Source organism: Vulpes lagopus, chromosome 13, assembly GCF_018345385.1.
Source record: "Vulpes lagopus strain Blue_001 chromosome 13, ASM1834538v1, whole genome shotgun sequence".
NCBI lineage: Eukaryota > Metazoa > Chordata > Mammalia > Carnivora > Canidae > Vulpes > Vulpes lagopus.
In genome coordinates, this window is record NC_054836.1 from 20,119,457 (window position 1) to 20,136,139 (window position 16,683).

General features: G+C 35.4%; 1 protein-coding gene across 14 annotated transcripts in view; it reads left to right on the forward strand.

The window, feature by feature from the left end:
• The window catches only part of PPP1R9A (protein phosphatase 1 regulatory subunit 9A), a 315,876-nt gene that overhangs the window by 157,161 nt on the left and 142,032 nt on the right, over window positions 1-16,683 (forward strand). For all 14 annotated transcript variants that reach the window (XM_041728258.1, XM_041728260.1, XM_041728266.1 and 11 more), the window contains exons 4-5: window positions 7,845-7,977; window positions 16,174-16,294. In XM_041728258.1, coding sequence (XP_041584192.1) covers window positions 7,845-7,977; window positions 16,174-16,294 — 254 coding nt within the window. The remainder of the gene's footprint in view (window positions 1-7,844; window positions 7,978-16,173; window positions 16,295-16,683) is intronic.

Sequence of the window (16,683 nt, forward strand, 5' to 3'; positions counted from 1 at the left end):
AGACACAGGCAGAGGGAGAAGCAGGCTCCATGCAGGGTGCCCCATGTGGGACTCATCCCAGGTCTCCAGGATCATGCCAAGGCTGTGCTAAACCGCTGAGCCATCTGGGCTGCCTTGTGAGGGTCTTTTTGAATGAGATTAACATTTCAATTGTTATGTGTTGAGTCAAGCAAATTGTCCTTTATAATGTGAATGGGCTTCACCCAACCAGATGAAGGTTTCAGACTGACTTCTGAAGAAGAGATACTCTTGCCTGTAGGCCACCTTCAGACTTGAAGTGCACCATCAACTAACTTTTCCCTGGGTCTCAGGCCTGCTGGCTTACCCTGAAGGTTTTGGACTTGTGAGCCTCTGTAATTGGGGGAGCCAATTTCTTAAAATAAATTTAGTTTACTATATATACAAATATTATATATATTTGTCATATATTTTTCAGATATTAAATATATTGTACTATATATAATACATATATGTTCACACATTGACACACACACTCTCTTCTGTTTATCTGGAGAACCCTGACAAGTATAGGGTTCTCTATGTTGTGTTTTGAACTGGCCTGCTCTTTATTGCCTGTTATGTAGAATATGCTTGCTTTTTTCATTTCCTGTTCTTTAGTCATCAATGAAAACACTAGGCTTACATTTAGTGAAATATATCTTTTGTTCTTAGAGACTTTCTCTTCATTAATGATCCTTATGTATACCATGTATATTGTTCTCAGAGCTTTGGATTTCTCACGTAAAAGTATGGAGCATATGCACTCTCTTTGCTCTTTCCTGCCTAATTTACTGGATTGGCTGGTACAAGGGCTAAAGATAATTTGTGTTAAATTTTACACTGTCTGTAATTTACTTGCACTTACTTCATCTTATGCATTGCAATATTTTGTTTAGGGAGCCTTTAGTTAGCATTCTGGGTATATTCTTCACGAATCCTCACTCTAGGATTAGTTAGTATCCAGAGGACTCTAATTAGAAGTCAACACTCCAGAATGGGGCACTTTAAATCTGCACAGGAAGGCTTATTAATATTATTTATTAATGTTAAGGATGTTGAATTGGTGAAATGAGTGATGTTGCAAATACATGGATTGTCCTTAGAAATATGCTACGCTGATGGACTTTGAAGAAGGCAAGCAAGCTCACAGGTTTTGGAGTCACTCCTAACTTCAGCATTCACTTGGCTCTGTTCTCCAATACCGAGGATTCTGTGGAGTGGCCTAATTAATAGAAGGTTAGACACATCCTACCATAGAATATTGTCCTAACTGCTCTTGTACACCTTCATGCATATTCCTTGTCAAAGAAAATTGAAGAACAAAAATCTGGGACTTTACGGAGTTTACAAGATAGAACTGTGGGTCTCTCTTTTCGACTTCCTGCTCCCCAGCATATTTGTATGCAGCAGAAAGCCCCCTCCTGTTTAGAGTCTTTGGGAGACTAGGGGTGTTTGCCCCCAAATACCTGGTCATCAGGAAACCCCAGTTTGGCCTACATCACTTTGCAACACAAACCTAACCTACTCGCTGGAGCATGCTAGACACTCAAGAGACAATGATTCTCACTGTCGTACATCAATGAACTGGCCCCTTAGGTTCTGGGGGAAGAAAAGGAAAGCCAAGGTCGTACATTGCTGGAAGGCCAGCATGATGTTCCTTTTTGTGGATGGTTTATTGCCAACTTAGTCTTCAAAATTTTAAGATATGGATTATTTTCTCTGTGCTTTGTTTTAATGTCGATTTAGAGTCCCCCCCGCCCCCCCACCTTTAGCAGAGGCACTAAAATCGTGTTAGGATGGGTTCAAGTCGAGGTGGGGAAGCCTGTGATGAGTGGGGAATGTTTGTGGAAGCATGCGAGTGCTTATCTAGTCCCCGGGAGCAGGATGCTCCCTCAGTCATCCAAAAGCAGCATGCTGGATCTGGGAGTGTTTTCTACCTTTGATGTGTTTGGGAAACGAGGCAGAAAACACATAGCAGGTGGAACTGACACCTTGTGGAAACGTGGTGGGAAATTCCTTCCAGTCAATATTTACATACCATTCTAGATTTATTTTGACCTGCATTGATTAAAGAAAATGTGTCATAAGGAAGTAGAGGAAATTTTTTTTCTTATTCACAAAACATTACTGTTGCTTTGAAAAAGTGCTGGAGCTCATACCATCAGAAATGTGGAAAAGAATGATCTTAGCTAAAATCTTACAGTAAGCTAATTTTAACTGTATTTGTTTTTTATAGCCTTGGGCTACTGGGTCAGAAATGCCATTGCTAACTGTGTGTGTAAACTCACAGGCTTGTGCCCCACAAGCCTACCTCTGCTGCAAAGCAAGAGATGGAGGCCTGTTTTGTTTCCTTTGATGAAGGAAGAGAATATGGCTTGTTGGCTCTGAAACCAGAAGTATTAAAGTTAAACATCCTTTTGTTTGTTTTTCTCCGTGAAATAACACAGGAACGATGTGAAGGTGACTGAACTAAATATATTTTATATATATATATATTTTGATGTTGTTAAACATTAGGGCCCAGGATGCTGTTGGCCTTTAGAGGTTATTGGATTCCAGTAATACCATAATTGGGTTCTGATTCTTACTTGATTAGCTATCCATTTATTAAAAAGCGATTTGGTAATATAAATAAAATTGGTAGAACTCTTGTAAGAATATTAGAAGAATCACGATCATATTGATGAAAGGGGAAGTATTTACCTAAGTCAATATCTCTTTTATCTCTGAGGTTTTTTCCTGGTCAAGGTAAAACAAAACAAGGCAAGCAATGAGCCATCCTGTAGTGATAGTGTTCTGGACACAGGGATTTTGGCAGGCCTTTCTATATTATAATCAAGAAAGGTATGTAGATTTTGGTTTCAGAGACATTAAGCATCATAGTAGATGAACTATTCAAAACTTATTTATAAACAAAAGTATGAGATGAGTGTAGGTATCTGGGGAAGCAGTAGTGTTATCTCTTCTATTACCCTGGGGAAACTTTCCCTCCCTCACATTGAACCACAAGTGATTACATGGATTATCTCATTTCATTTTCTCAATAACTTTATGGGTTAGGTATAATTATTATAACAGCCATCTTGTGAATAAGGACACTGAGGTAAGAGCTACATAGCTAGAGAATTTAGGAGATCTTTAAATTAGATTAAAATGAGGCTCATACCAATTGGGAATATATATACATGTAGATAAAGATATGAGTATGGAAATAGATGCATAGACATATATGCGCTGTGCTTTTTTGTTTTAGTAATATATGTGTTTCAGAGTCTTTCATGTCAGCAGAGATAGAACTTTGTAATCATTGCATAAAATTATGTATACATATGTATCATAATTTAGTAAGACATTTTCTCTATCAGTGGACATTTATAGACATTTCCAACCTTGAGCTTTACACATAGTGCTGTGATGAACTCTCATGCATGTACATCCTTATGCACATTTGCAAATATCTCTTTAAATACATGGATGTAGAATTATTGGGTCAAAGGCATTGACATTTAAAATCTTGATAGATGTTCTCAAATTATGCTTTCTCCCCCTTGCTTTTCCAAAGGTGTTCTTTACCTATATTCTCACGAACACTGGATGTTGCAGTATTTTTTTCAACCATTCTATGGGTGAATTTCTGGTATTTTCTTGTACTTGACATTTGCTTAATTTTTAATGAAGCTGAGCATCATTTATTGAACATTAATATTTCTTTGTTGGATTCTAATTAATTTCCTTTTCCCTACTTACACATGCAGTTGTTTGAAGTGGAAAGCTCTTTGTATATTATACATATTCATATTTCATCTTAATATTTAGCTATTTTTCCTTCTAATATTTGGTTTTTCTTATAATTTAATTATGGTTTATTTTGTAGTCTAGAAAGTTTTAGCATTGAATTTTAATCACATAGCTTGTTTATTTCTTTTGAGATTCTGGGATCTGTGGCTTTGTAGGATTGAACATCGTCCGATATATCCTTTAGCACTTTTAAAGTTTATAGTTTTTTTTGTCCCTAACCAATTGAAATTTTACTTTTGTTATTGATATGAAATAGGATTTTCTTTCAGATAGATATTCTATACTTCCCCTCCTATTTTTTGAATAGGTCACCCTAACTAATTTGAATAGAAAAGTAGAGGAGCAGAACAGAATAGAATCCAAAAATAGATCTGCCTCAGAGCCCAAACTACATAGCTTTAATAAATGAAGTTTTATTGTATGTTTGATATCTTATAGGATCTGATTCCATTCTATTCTTCTATTGAAACAGTTTGTTAGTGTTATGTGAAAAGTATGAGTGGGATTTTAATTTTGACTGCCCTGTATTCATAAATTAAATTGCAGCAAGGTAACATTTACAGTAATTTAGGAGCATAGATGCCTTTACAGTATTAAGATTTTTATCCAGGAACATAGTATGCCATTATACATATTTAGGACTTTTGTATTTTTCAGTTAAATTTTATAGAGAAGGATAGCATTGCACATTTATAATTAACAATTCCTGGGTGTTTAATAAGTTTCTGATCCTTTCTGTTATACTTTCTAAACTACTGTGGGATTTTAAATTTATTTATTTATTTATTTTTATTTTTATTCAGTTAATTAACATATATGTCTCCCAGTTTCCCCATGTGTCCACCCCTGTCCCGTCTACCGACTCTGAGTTTCTTTCCTATGATTAAGAGTCTCTTAAAGTTTGTCTCCCTCTCTGATTTTGTCTTGTTTTATTTTTCCCTCCCTACATGTTTTTTTTTAAGATTTTTATTTATTATTTGAGAGAGACAGAGACACAGAGAGCATGAGCAGGGCAGACGGAGAGAGAGAAGCAGATTCTTCATGGAGCTGGGAGTCAGATTATTGTAGCTCCATCCTAGGACCCTGGAATAGTGGCCTGAGCTGGAGGCAGATGTTTAATGGAGGAGCCACCCAAGCACCCCTAGTGGTTTTTTAAAATTTTATTATTTTTATTACTTTACAGAACTCTTACTAGTTCTAATAATGTTTATGTTAAATCTTTGGGATTCTACAAGTAAAGGATAGCATAATCTGCACCTAATGAATTCTGGCTTTTCTTTTTCAATTATTTATAGGTTTTTTCCTATGTACCCACATAATTTACCAAACTATGAGCAAGCTGAAGATGAAAAGTATCATACATTATTTCTTTTCTACAGAATCAAATGGTGATGTAGTCATCTGATTGCTCGATGCCTCCAAAATTATTTAAAATACCATTTTCTAAAAAAATAAAATAAAAAAAATACCATTTTCTAGTATGGAGTCATACAGTTATTGTTTTATTTAATTTTAGGATACCCTCAAATGAACTTTACAAACCAGACCAATTGAGGAAGAACACTTGATAGCAGAGTGTTTTGGGATCCTGCAAAAAGTCAAGAGGTGTTAATTTATTTGAAACAGTTGTTCCATACTTCCATTTTACACACACACACACACACACACACACACACACATGCATGCACGTGCACACACACACACACACACGCATGCATGTATACACACACATATTTGTTTATTCACATGCTATGTGGTAGCAGAATTGAGCTATGTTCCAGAGTGGATGTCATTTACATATTTGTTCTGTAATCACTATGTATTCTTGGGTGTTTAGCAGATGTGGAGAGATAGCAGACATTAATGGAATGATTTCCAGTCATATCCACTGATAGTTTGCAGGACATGTAAATTCCAGATCCAGCCAAGTGGTTTTTTTTTTTAAGATTTTATTTATTTATTCATGGGAGACACAGAGAGAGAGAGAGAGGCAGAGACACAGGCAGAGGGAGAAGCAGGCTCCACGCAGGGAGCCCAACGTGGGACTCGATCCCGGGTCTCCGGGATCACGCCCTGGGCTGATGGCGGCGCTAAACCGCTGAGCCACCCAGGCTGCCCCTGGCCAAGTGTTTTTGTGTGTTGTTAAAGTTTGCTCCACTAGGCATATTGCTTTGTGTCTACTCAGCTGTCTGTGTTTTCTAAAAGATACAGATATGGAACTTTTTTGTCTAGGATCTTCTATTTGAAATTGGCTTTCTACCTCTTCTACACTCAAATATATGAATCCTTGTTTATTCTTTAAGACTCAGCTCAAATATTTTGCCCTTCATGAAATTCTTCCCTTTCTTGGGCAAGTAAGAAAGATTACTTGGCATATTCTTCTATTACATTGGTTATCACATTATACTGTAGTCATTTACATTGATTTCTGTGTCCCTACTAAGCTGTGAGTTACTTGAGGCCATCTGTACTTTCTCCAATGTCCATCCAGCACAATGTCTGACTTAGAGGTGGGACCCAGTAAATTTTTGATGAATGAATAAATGTGAGTAAGTGATTACCAAAACATATAAGGGAAGTGAAGGATCAAAAGAGCCGTCTAAGAGAATGCCATCAATCTGTAAACTTAAAAATATTAAAGAGTTCTATGTGAGGGACACAGAGAGCGTATTTTATGAAAAGATTAATAAAAAAGTTACAAGCCTTATAGTTTAGAAATATGCGTTATGATACAGTGATGTTTATTATGGTGGAGAAATGTAGTTGAGACCAAATGAGTGGCAAGAGGCCATAAAAACACGTTGAAAGTCAGGAAGAAAGACAGTATTCATTCTGGTACAAATACTATACATGACATGATTTTGATAAATGTATGCCATAGGAACCACACTACATCTGCTTCTATATATACAACATATATTCCTGGTTTATAGGTTACCATATATAGCATATGAGAGTTGCCAGTTTTCCAGTAATATGAATGTAAAACACACATGGCCCAGCAGGGCCAGCTTTATAGGTGATAGATTTGTTTTCTTTCATCTCTGACCTTCTGTTCTACTTTCTTTTTTTTTATTACAGCTTTTTATGTATATATATATAAAAAAACTTCTCCTAGATTTTAATATTTTGGGGATATTACAGAGTTTTTTTTTCAGGCACAATTTAGACACTTCATATTTATTAAATTTAATTGAAAAAGTCAATTTTTATTATACATGTTAATTGAACTTGATGAATTATATATTTCTTTCTTTTAGATACTCCTTATTGAATTAAGTAAGGGATGTTATACCTGTTTCCAGTTACTTTTCAAATTGCACAAATTCAGAAGAAATAAGGACAACCAGGTTTCTTATGGCCACATCTGAAGACCATATTTAGTAATCTTTTGAATGGGTTAGGTCAGAAATAAAGAGCTGGTGATGTCCTAATTCTCTATAGCTCTTTACCAATATTTTGATAGTCATTTCATAGAAAGGCTCAATGAGAATCCAATATGGATCTACATGCAAGTAAAATAAGAAATGACAAATGAGAGCTCAACACAGCTCAGTACAGTATAGAACATAATCACTTTCAGTGATTACATGACTGAAATATAATTATAGTACTGACACACCACAACACCAGGGCTTGTGTAGGTCATAGCATGAAACGGATCCAGTGTGGGTGTTTGCTTAGGTAATAGCTTCAAAGTCCTTCACCATAGTTTCATCAGAAACCAGCCGAGCGTTGCAGCTATTGTGTTATACTCTGATTCCATAAAAAGCAGTGAATATTGCTATTCAAATAATATATGCTGTGGCTACTGTTATCTCTCAAATTATTAAAAGTGTAGAATCACATGCATTTTAAAATGTAAGTCATTTTTATTCTGATTCAGTTTTCCTTAACATCTCTGTTGATTTTAAAGACAACAAAACAATTGTTTCAAAGAAATTCATTGCATAACATTTTTAACTTACATAGTTTTAGGCACTTAGGTTAAAAAAAATTAGGAAAGCCATGTTTCTATTTATCACCTCCTTGTTGACCTACTACAGGTTTTCAGCACATACTCCAATGAAGACTATGACAGGAGGAATGATGAAGTGGATCCTGTGGCTGCTTCTGCCGAGTATGAACTTGAAAAGCGTGTAGAAAAGCTGGAGCTTTTCCCAGTGGAACTAGAGAAAGGTATATGTGCTCTACAATGTTTGTTATATCATTATATGGCTATTTTAATAACACAGAAATAACTTTATTTTTTTCATGTGTAGCCTCCCCCCCACCCCCCAACCCCGCCAAAGGATTGGATAAAGTTTTAATTCTCCTAGAGGATTTAATTTATTTGTTAAATTTCAAAAGTACTTGATACGAGCTCTGTGTAGATGGTAGACTGAAAGATTCTTTCTTCACTTCCACTTCTAACTGAAACCCATCTGCTTTAGTTGACTGGGCTGGTGACTAGGAGTAGGGAGCTGTGTGTGGGGCCTGATGTTTGGTCGGTACCCTGGCAATGGGCTAGTGCTGATGAGAGCCTAGTGGGAACAGGTAGAAGTTGAGGGTGGGGCAGATGGTTGTTTTTGCATTCTTGGCGGAGGTAGAGTGGTCATGGTTGGGCTCTGAATGTAGTAGATGGAGTGTTTGGCTTTTAGATTATGGATTTTGGAATGGAGACAGTGGAATCGTCTCTAAGGGGGAGAAGACTAAGAGAGAACAAGGAGAATGGGAGCAGAGGGGCTTCCTCTTGGAATCTCAGCCTGCTTGCATTGGGAAGTGAGGACCCATGGGACTAGACACTGCTGTGTTTATCGTGTTATAAGAGGGGCATCCAGGAACAAACTGGGATCCAGTGGACGGGGAAAATATCACATCTCAGAGAGCTTTGCAAAAAAGCAGAACAAACAGATGACAACTTGAATGACAAAAAAAAAAAAAAAAAGCAAAAGAAAAACCAAATGAGGATACCAAATGGCTTTAAAAAGGCATTCTTAAGCAAATCAACAAACAAGAACATTGATTTTAAAATTAAAAATTTCAGTAGAGGAATTGAAGAGAGAAAGATGGTTGTTGAGACTCAAACTGGTGACCTATAAAGTGAAGCGTAAAAAATGAACCAAACTAATTCTTAAACGACAGAGCAAACATCCACGAAAAATCATGTTGGAGACCCAACATATAAGTGTAGGAAAAGACAATAGAGGATGAGAGACATTACACAAAACACGGAAGAAATTTCCCTGAGCTCAAAAGACCTGAGCCTCCTAATTAGAAGGACTCAGCCAATTGATTGAGAGAGGACTTCAAAAACACCCTGCATTTAGGCATAGCCTGCAAAAGTCCTCATCTTCAACATAAAGTAAAATTCTGAAAAATACTACACTAAAAGCAAATAAAGAAGCAAAAAGTACTTGGAAAAGCAACATTATTTGACTAGCATCAGAATTCTTGTAACACTGGAAGTGAGAGGCATACATTATAATTTCACACATCCAAAAACCCTATGTCTGTCCCAGAGAGCATTTACCTCTCATGGTAAAAGAAGGAAAATTGCTGATATCTAAAGGTCTAAGGAACACATCACCTGCATACTCCCCAGTTAACAAGGAGGAGGAAAAAAACAGAGTAACTTGTTCTAAATAGCAATGGTGAGGGAAAGAGTTGAAAACTGTTACTATGAGGCATAAAATTACTTGGATTAAAAATACAAAGAATACCAATCATTATACTAAACATGACTGATTGTTCTCATTAAGAGACACTTTCCTTTGGGTTAAGAAGGATGAAAGAGAGATAGTTATATTTTTCATTCATTTAAAAATGTAAAAACTATTCTTAGTTTATGGCCCTTACAAAAAACAGCTGGATTTGGCTGTGGGCCATTGTATTGCTTATAATAGCAAAAACGAGAATTATCCAAATATTCATTAATGATAGAAAAGGGTAAAATGAAGGAGCTTCAGTTTCATGCAGCAGTATGTATGATTCTTACAGATACAAAATTCAGGGAAGAAAAAAAGCAAATAAATCACAGAAGAAGCCATTCAGTCTAGATCCATTTATTTAAATTTCAAAGCCAGGAAAAATTAAATGGCATATTATTTAGAGATACACAAATAAGTAGTTTAAAAAAGCAGTATTTATAAAAGAAGGGAACGATTGACATAATATTTAGGATAGTGGTTATCAAGGGAAAAGTTATGATATCAAGGAGGGGTGCATAGTGGGCTTTTTGGGTGTTGTTAATGTTCTGTGTTTTTGTTATTAGTACGTGGATATTTGTTTTATTTTTCTTCTTTAAACACAGTGTTTTGTAGATAAAAGTTTTCATAAACTCTTTTGTTTGCAATTTTCACAAAATAAAAGTTAAACTAGAAAAATTAAGCTAGGAAAAAACCTAATGAAGTAGAATGATTTTTAATTTTTTGAGAAACTTCCATACTGTTTCTTGGAAGTGGCTGCACCAGTTTGCGTTTCCAGTAACAAGGCATAAGTGTTTCCCTTACTCTGCGTCTTTGCCAACACTTATTATCTCTTATTTTTTGGTTGATAGTCATTCTAACATTCTGACTCTAATAAGGTGATTTCTCATTGTGATTTTGATTTACATTTCCCTGATGATTAGTGATGATGAATACCTTTTCATGTAACTGATTGCCATTTTTATGTCTTCTTTGGAAAAATGTCTGTTCACTTTCTCAGTCTATTTTTAATCGGATTTGGTTTTGTGCTGTTGAGTTGCGTGAGTTCTTTTATATTTTGGATATTAACCCCTTATCAAATATTTTCTTCCATTCTGTAGGCTGTCTTTTCATTCTATTAATGATTTCCATTGCTGTGCAGAAGTTTTTTAGTTTTATAGAGTTTTACTCATTTATTTGTGCTTTTGGTGTTAAATCCAAAAAGTCATTGCCAAGATTGATGTCAGGAAACTTACCTGCTATGTTTTCTGCTAGGAGGTTTATGGTTTCAAGACTTAAATGTAAGTCTTTAATCCATTTTCAGTTTATTTTTGCATAGAGTAGAAGATCAGGGACCAGTTTCATTCTTTCATATGTGTCTGTCCAATTTTCCCAGCATCATTTATTGAAGTGGCCATCCTTCGCTATAGTGTATTCTTGGCTTCTTTGTCATAAATTGACCAAAGATGCATGGGTTTATTTCAGTGCAGTGTATTCTGTTCCACTGATCTATGTGTCTCTTTTAATAGTCATACCATACTATTTTGATTGCTGTTGCTTTGTAATACAGTTTGAAACCAGGAAGTGTTGAGGCTTCTAGCTTTGTTCTTTCTCAAGTTTGCTTTAGCTATTTGGAATTTTTTGTGGTTCTATACAAATTTTAGGGTTGTCTGTTCTATTTCTGTGAAAAAATGTCATTGAATTTTTCATAGAGGTAGAATTGAATTTGTAGATTGTTTTAGGTAGTATGGGCATTTTAACAATATTAATTCTTTGAATCCTTGAGTGTGGACAATCTTTCCACTTATTTATGTCTTCAGTTTCCTTCATCAGTGTCTTACAACTTTCACTATGCAGATCTTTCAACTCCTTGGTTAAGTTAATTCCTAGGTATTTTATTCTTTTTGATGCAATTGTGAATGGAATTCTTTGTTTTTTAAGATTTATTTATTTATTTTTATAGAAAGAGAGGGAGAGTTGAGTAGTGGGGAGGGGCAAAGGGAGAGGGAGAGAGAATCTTAAGCAGACTCCATGCCCAGCACAGAGCCTAATGCAGTTCTCCGTCTCACGACTCTGAGATCATGACCTGAGCCAAAATCAAGAGTCAGATGCTTAATCAACTGAGCCACCCAGGCACTTCTGGAATTATTTTCTTAATTTCTCTTTCTGATAGTTCATTGTTAGTATATGAAAACCTAAATATGATACAAACTATAGATTATAATACCAACAGAGAATTTTACTTTTCAATTGAGGAAACACTTAAAAAAATAAATAAATTGAGGAAGCACTAAAAATATTTCCATTAAACCAAGAGTCTGAATTTAATTGTAACAATAAAATATATTTTTATTTATTAAAAAAAACGGGTGTCTGATTTGGAATGCTCTTTAAATGAAATAATTAGTACAAACAATAGGAAACAAAAGATGAAAAGTAACTTATATTAAAACTGATGAGAGTACGTGTAAGAGGAGGTCAGGTGCCACATACATGTTAGAAAATTAATAGTTTTTTCTCTATATTTATATTAAGAACATAAATATGAAAATGGGAACATTCATTTATAGTAGCACAAAAACAACAAAATAGTTATTAATCACTAAGAAAAACAGTATCTATCTGTTGAAAGTCCATCTTTTAGATAGATATAAGATGTGAGCAAGTAGAAGGATATACCATATTCTTGGATGAAAAGACTCAGTATAGAATAGTCTCTCCTGTTCATCTCTGATACCTGTAAATTAATATATAAATTAAATGCAGCTCAAATGGAACTGCCATCAGAGTTGGATTGGGAGAGAGGATTACATAATGTGATACTAAATATTATATGGAAAAATACAGACCTAAAGGAAGTATGAAAAAGAATATGAAAGGTTTTAATTTGTTAAATATCTGAATATAATGCAAAGCCTCTGTAATCAGAATAAATTGTATTCACACAGCAATTGATCAATGGGAGAAAGTAGAAAAGCCAGAGAAAGATGTTATTATGCATGAGAATTTAATACATGATATGTATGATATTCTAATTTAGGAGTAACAGGGTACTTTTCAAATTGTTCTGGCATAACAGCATCTGTGTGGAAGAATATAAAGTTGAACATCTTCATTTTCATTATATCATATTAAAAAAATTACATGGATTAGATAATGAAGTATTAAAAATAAATTAATAAAGGTATTTGACAAAAAACTTATATACTGCATATATTATGTAACGATGTTGGAGGAGGGGCTTAACCAAAGTGGAAAACAGGAAGTTAGAAAAGAGGGACCAATCAATCCAAAATTTTAATCTTTTAAAGGCAATGTTATCAGACAAAGGCAATGGATAAATGATGAATTTGAGGAGAGGGAATATTCATTATAAATGACATGGAGTTAAAATGGATAATTTGCTAAGAATTTTAAAAAAGAAAAAAGAGAGAAAACTCAGTAGAAAAAAATTGGCAGTTTACCAAAGAGGACATCGAATGGCCTATGCTTATATGAATACAAGCTCAAATCTCATTAGCAATAAGGGGAGTATAAAGCCAACATGAGCTTCTTTCTTGAGAGAAAAAATAAGCTCTGAACTCCAGAGTGTGGTGACAGCATCTTCCATGGTAACCCACCCTCACAGTCTTCCACTGTTTCCTGGCTGCTTTGCCTGTCCCTAGGAGGGGATAGACAGAGGAAGACCAGGTGGCTGCTGCATTCTTAACAGTCACAAGAATCAGTGGCCTTCAGGGATATGGCTCTGGACTTCACCCACGCTTGACACATCTCACAGAAAGCTGTACAAAGATGAAATCAGTCATCTGGTGTCTGTGGGTTGATTGTATTCTTCCTTTAATTGTCTTTCAGTTATCATCTTGTCTTTCAGGTAGTCTGCAGTGGAATTGAGAATGGCTCAAGCTATTATTGCTTTTCCTACTATTGGGTTTTCAGCTCTGCAAATCTGAGTAATTTTCCAGTGAGAGCAACAGAGTTGCTAAGGCAGGAAGAAAGATAGTTTTACTAAAGACTGAGTTGAGGCAGGGAAAATGCACTTAAAAACGAAGACATAATTTCTATGCAGGATATTTGTAGGAAGGAACTACTTAATGGCACGATGGTACAGATAATCCACATTTGAAAGGAGCCCTTTGAATGAACTGAGTATGGGAAAGTTTCACTTATAGCCCAACATTGGTTTGACATATGGTAATTCATAATGAAGAGAAACACCTATAAATACAGGGAATGTGAACAAGAAGTCAGCTAACTGCTTAATATATACCAGATTTCATATATGAGAGAAGCCCTCTGACATTATTTAATGTGGACGAGTCTACAGTGACCATCTCTTAAACGACACAAGAGCAAACACTCTGGGAGAAACACTCACACTTATGTAAACGCTGTGGGAAGGTTTTGGGTCATCATTCATCCTTTCACCAGCATGAACAAATTCATACACCAGGAAACTCTAGGAATATGATGAATGCGGGCAATAATTCAGCTGTATAGCTAACCTTTAATACACATAGGACAATTCCTGGGGGAGAGAAGAAACTTGGTACATGTGACCAGGGAGGAAGAGCCATTAGCACAGATCTAACTTTTCTTTGCCCAAGAGAACCCGTTCTGGGAGAAACCCTAAATGTAGAAAAATTTTTAACCAGAGAAAGCCTCTGGATGAACATGAGTATCTATAACAGAGAAATAAGGAAAATGAAATAAGTATGGAAAATCACATGTGTACAAACATTGTAAATATAGGGAATGAAAGAACTTCTCCAGTGATGGCTCGAATACTAATTGCCATTAAAGTTCTCACGCTGAAGAGGGACCTATGCCTAAAATCACCTCTGCTAGTATGGAAGTACCTTGATCTGGGGAGCACACTGAACAGTTCCTCCAGGGAGAAGAACTCTATGAAACTTTCTTTAGCATCCAACTGAAGAAACAAACCACACTTTTGCCGAATGACATGTATTTAAACATACGTGGTATACTGATGTCAGATTACGAATTGTACTTAGAAACACTTAAACCAGAAGTCAGTGACAAGTAGTAATCATCAATGAGACGAACCCTATTCAAAAGATTACTAATTAAGAATATTAGCGCATTAAATGTTATTGCTAAAAAGTCTTCTAAAAGCATCAAGCATTCTGCTGACTGTATGAGCCAGTTTTTCTTTAAATAATCCTTCATGCCAGATAAGGGCAGCCTGGGTGGCTCAGTGGTTCAGCGCCGCCTTCAGCCCAGGGCATGATCCTGGAGACCCGGGATCTAGTCCCACATCGGGCTCCCTGCATGGAACCTGCTTCTCCCTCTGCCTGTGTCTCTGCCTCTCTCTCTCTCTGTCTCTCTCTCTCTGTGTCTCTCATGAATAAATAAATTAAATACTTATAAAAAATAAAATAAATAACTCTTCACTTTTTTTAAGATTTTATTTATTCATGAGACACACACACACACACACACACACGCACACGGAGACATAGGCAGAGGGAGAAGCAGGCTCCCCACAGGGAGCCCGATGTGGGACTGGATCCAGGATTCCGGGATCACACCCTGAGTCAAAGGCAGACGCTCTACAGCTAAGCCAAACAGGCATCCCAACCTTCACTGTTGATTAGCAAGTGTCTGGGTTTTTGTTTTTTTGTTTTTTTTTCAGCTAATACAACATGGTTCCAAAGACTTTGAGGCTATCAGAAAATAACTTTCAATATTAACCAAAAAATGTGGAATGTGAATGCTAACCAAAAATGTGGAATGTGAAATAATATATCTTTTATGTCATTGATGTTAAAAATACATATGTTCATGGAAAAGACAAATGGAAATATGGATAAACACATTATTGTAAATAAATTTAAAAATGTGTTTGTCAGTGTTGTCCACAGGGCAAGGAACATGGAAACATAAAACGAATGCCTGTCTGTAGAGAAGTGGTTGGATAAGTTATGATACCATTTCACCATGAAATATTATGCAATCATTAGAAGTGATTTAAGGCTATGTAAGTTGATATCCAGGAGGTACCACTGAATTAAAAAAGTAAGATGCAGAGAAACCTGGATATAATACAATTTTATTTGTATAAAGCAAATAGGAAGAAAAAATAAGCCATATCATATATACAGATAGACATATATGTATGTATATTTATATTTATGCATATATACATATATATTGTAGCTGATGCTTTATATGCTTGTATAGTAGGACTGAGGAAAGTACTGAAAGACACATACCACCTTATTAAACATGAATGGGGATATGAAACTAGTAAAAAAGAGACCACATAAACAAAGGGGAAATTTTAGATGTATTATGATAACAAAGGGGAAATTTTAGATGTATTATGATAACATTTATTTAAAATCATATATATGTGTTTTGTTATGTATACTTTTGTGTTTAAAAATATATTTTTTAGAGAGGCTATGTTTTAAGGCAGATTGATTACTCCATATCCAAATTATTACTTTTTTTTGGGATCACAGTGAATAGTGAACTACAGTAATGAAATGAAATGAAACTCACAAGCCTTTCGAGGGGGTTTTATTTGACATCTTTGCTCCCCAACATGGAAAAAAAAATTCCATCAAGACAAGCATGTCATATAGTCCATAAAGAACAAAATTAGAAGCAACAAAGAAGTCTCATAAGCTAATTGTGGGCTAGTGCAAAACTTAAGTTATTGGCACTGCTTTCTCCTTTTTCATAGATGAGGATGGACTTGGTATAAGCATTATTGGAATGGGTGTTGGAGCAGATGCCGGACTTGAAAAGCTGGGAATATTTGTCAAGACAGTAACAGAAGGTGGTGCTGCTCAGAGGGATGGCAGGTAAGCAAACTACTATCATTAGTAACTAAAATCTTCTAGGAACTTTTTTTGTATTTTAGTGGTAGCTTTCTTCTTTTGATTTTTTAGGACAGAATTTTGGAGTATGTCTCAGATATGGAAAAGGTTAAAATACTAAAAAATAAAAATAAAAAATAAATTAAAAAATAAAAAAAAAGAAAAGGTTAAAATACGTGAATTACTTTCTGATTTGTGGGTGAAATGACTGCTTTCTTTAAAGTATATTAGATGAATGGGTAGTTGGATCTGTTATCTCTGTCTACCTTTGGTATCTGTCCATTCATCTCTCGTTCTAGTGGGAAATGGGCAGAAGCATGGATATATATTGTTTCAGATTATGTCCTGTGGAGATTAGTATATAGTTTTACTTC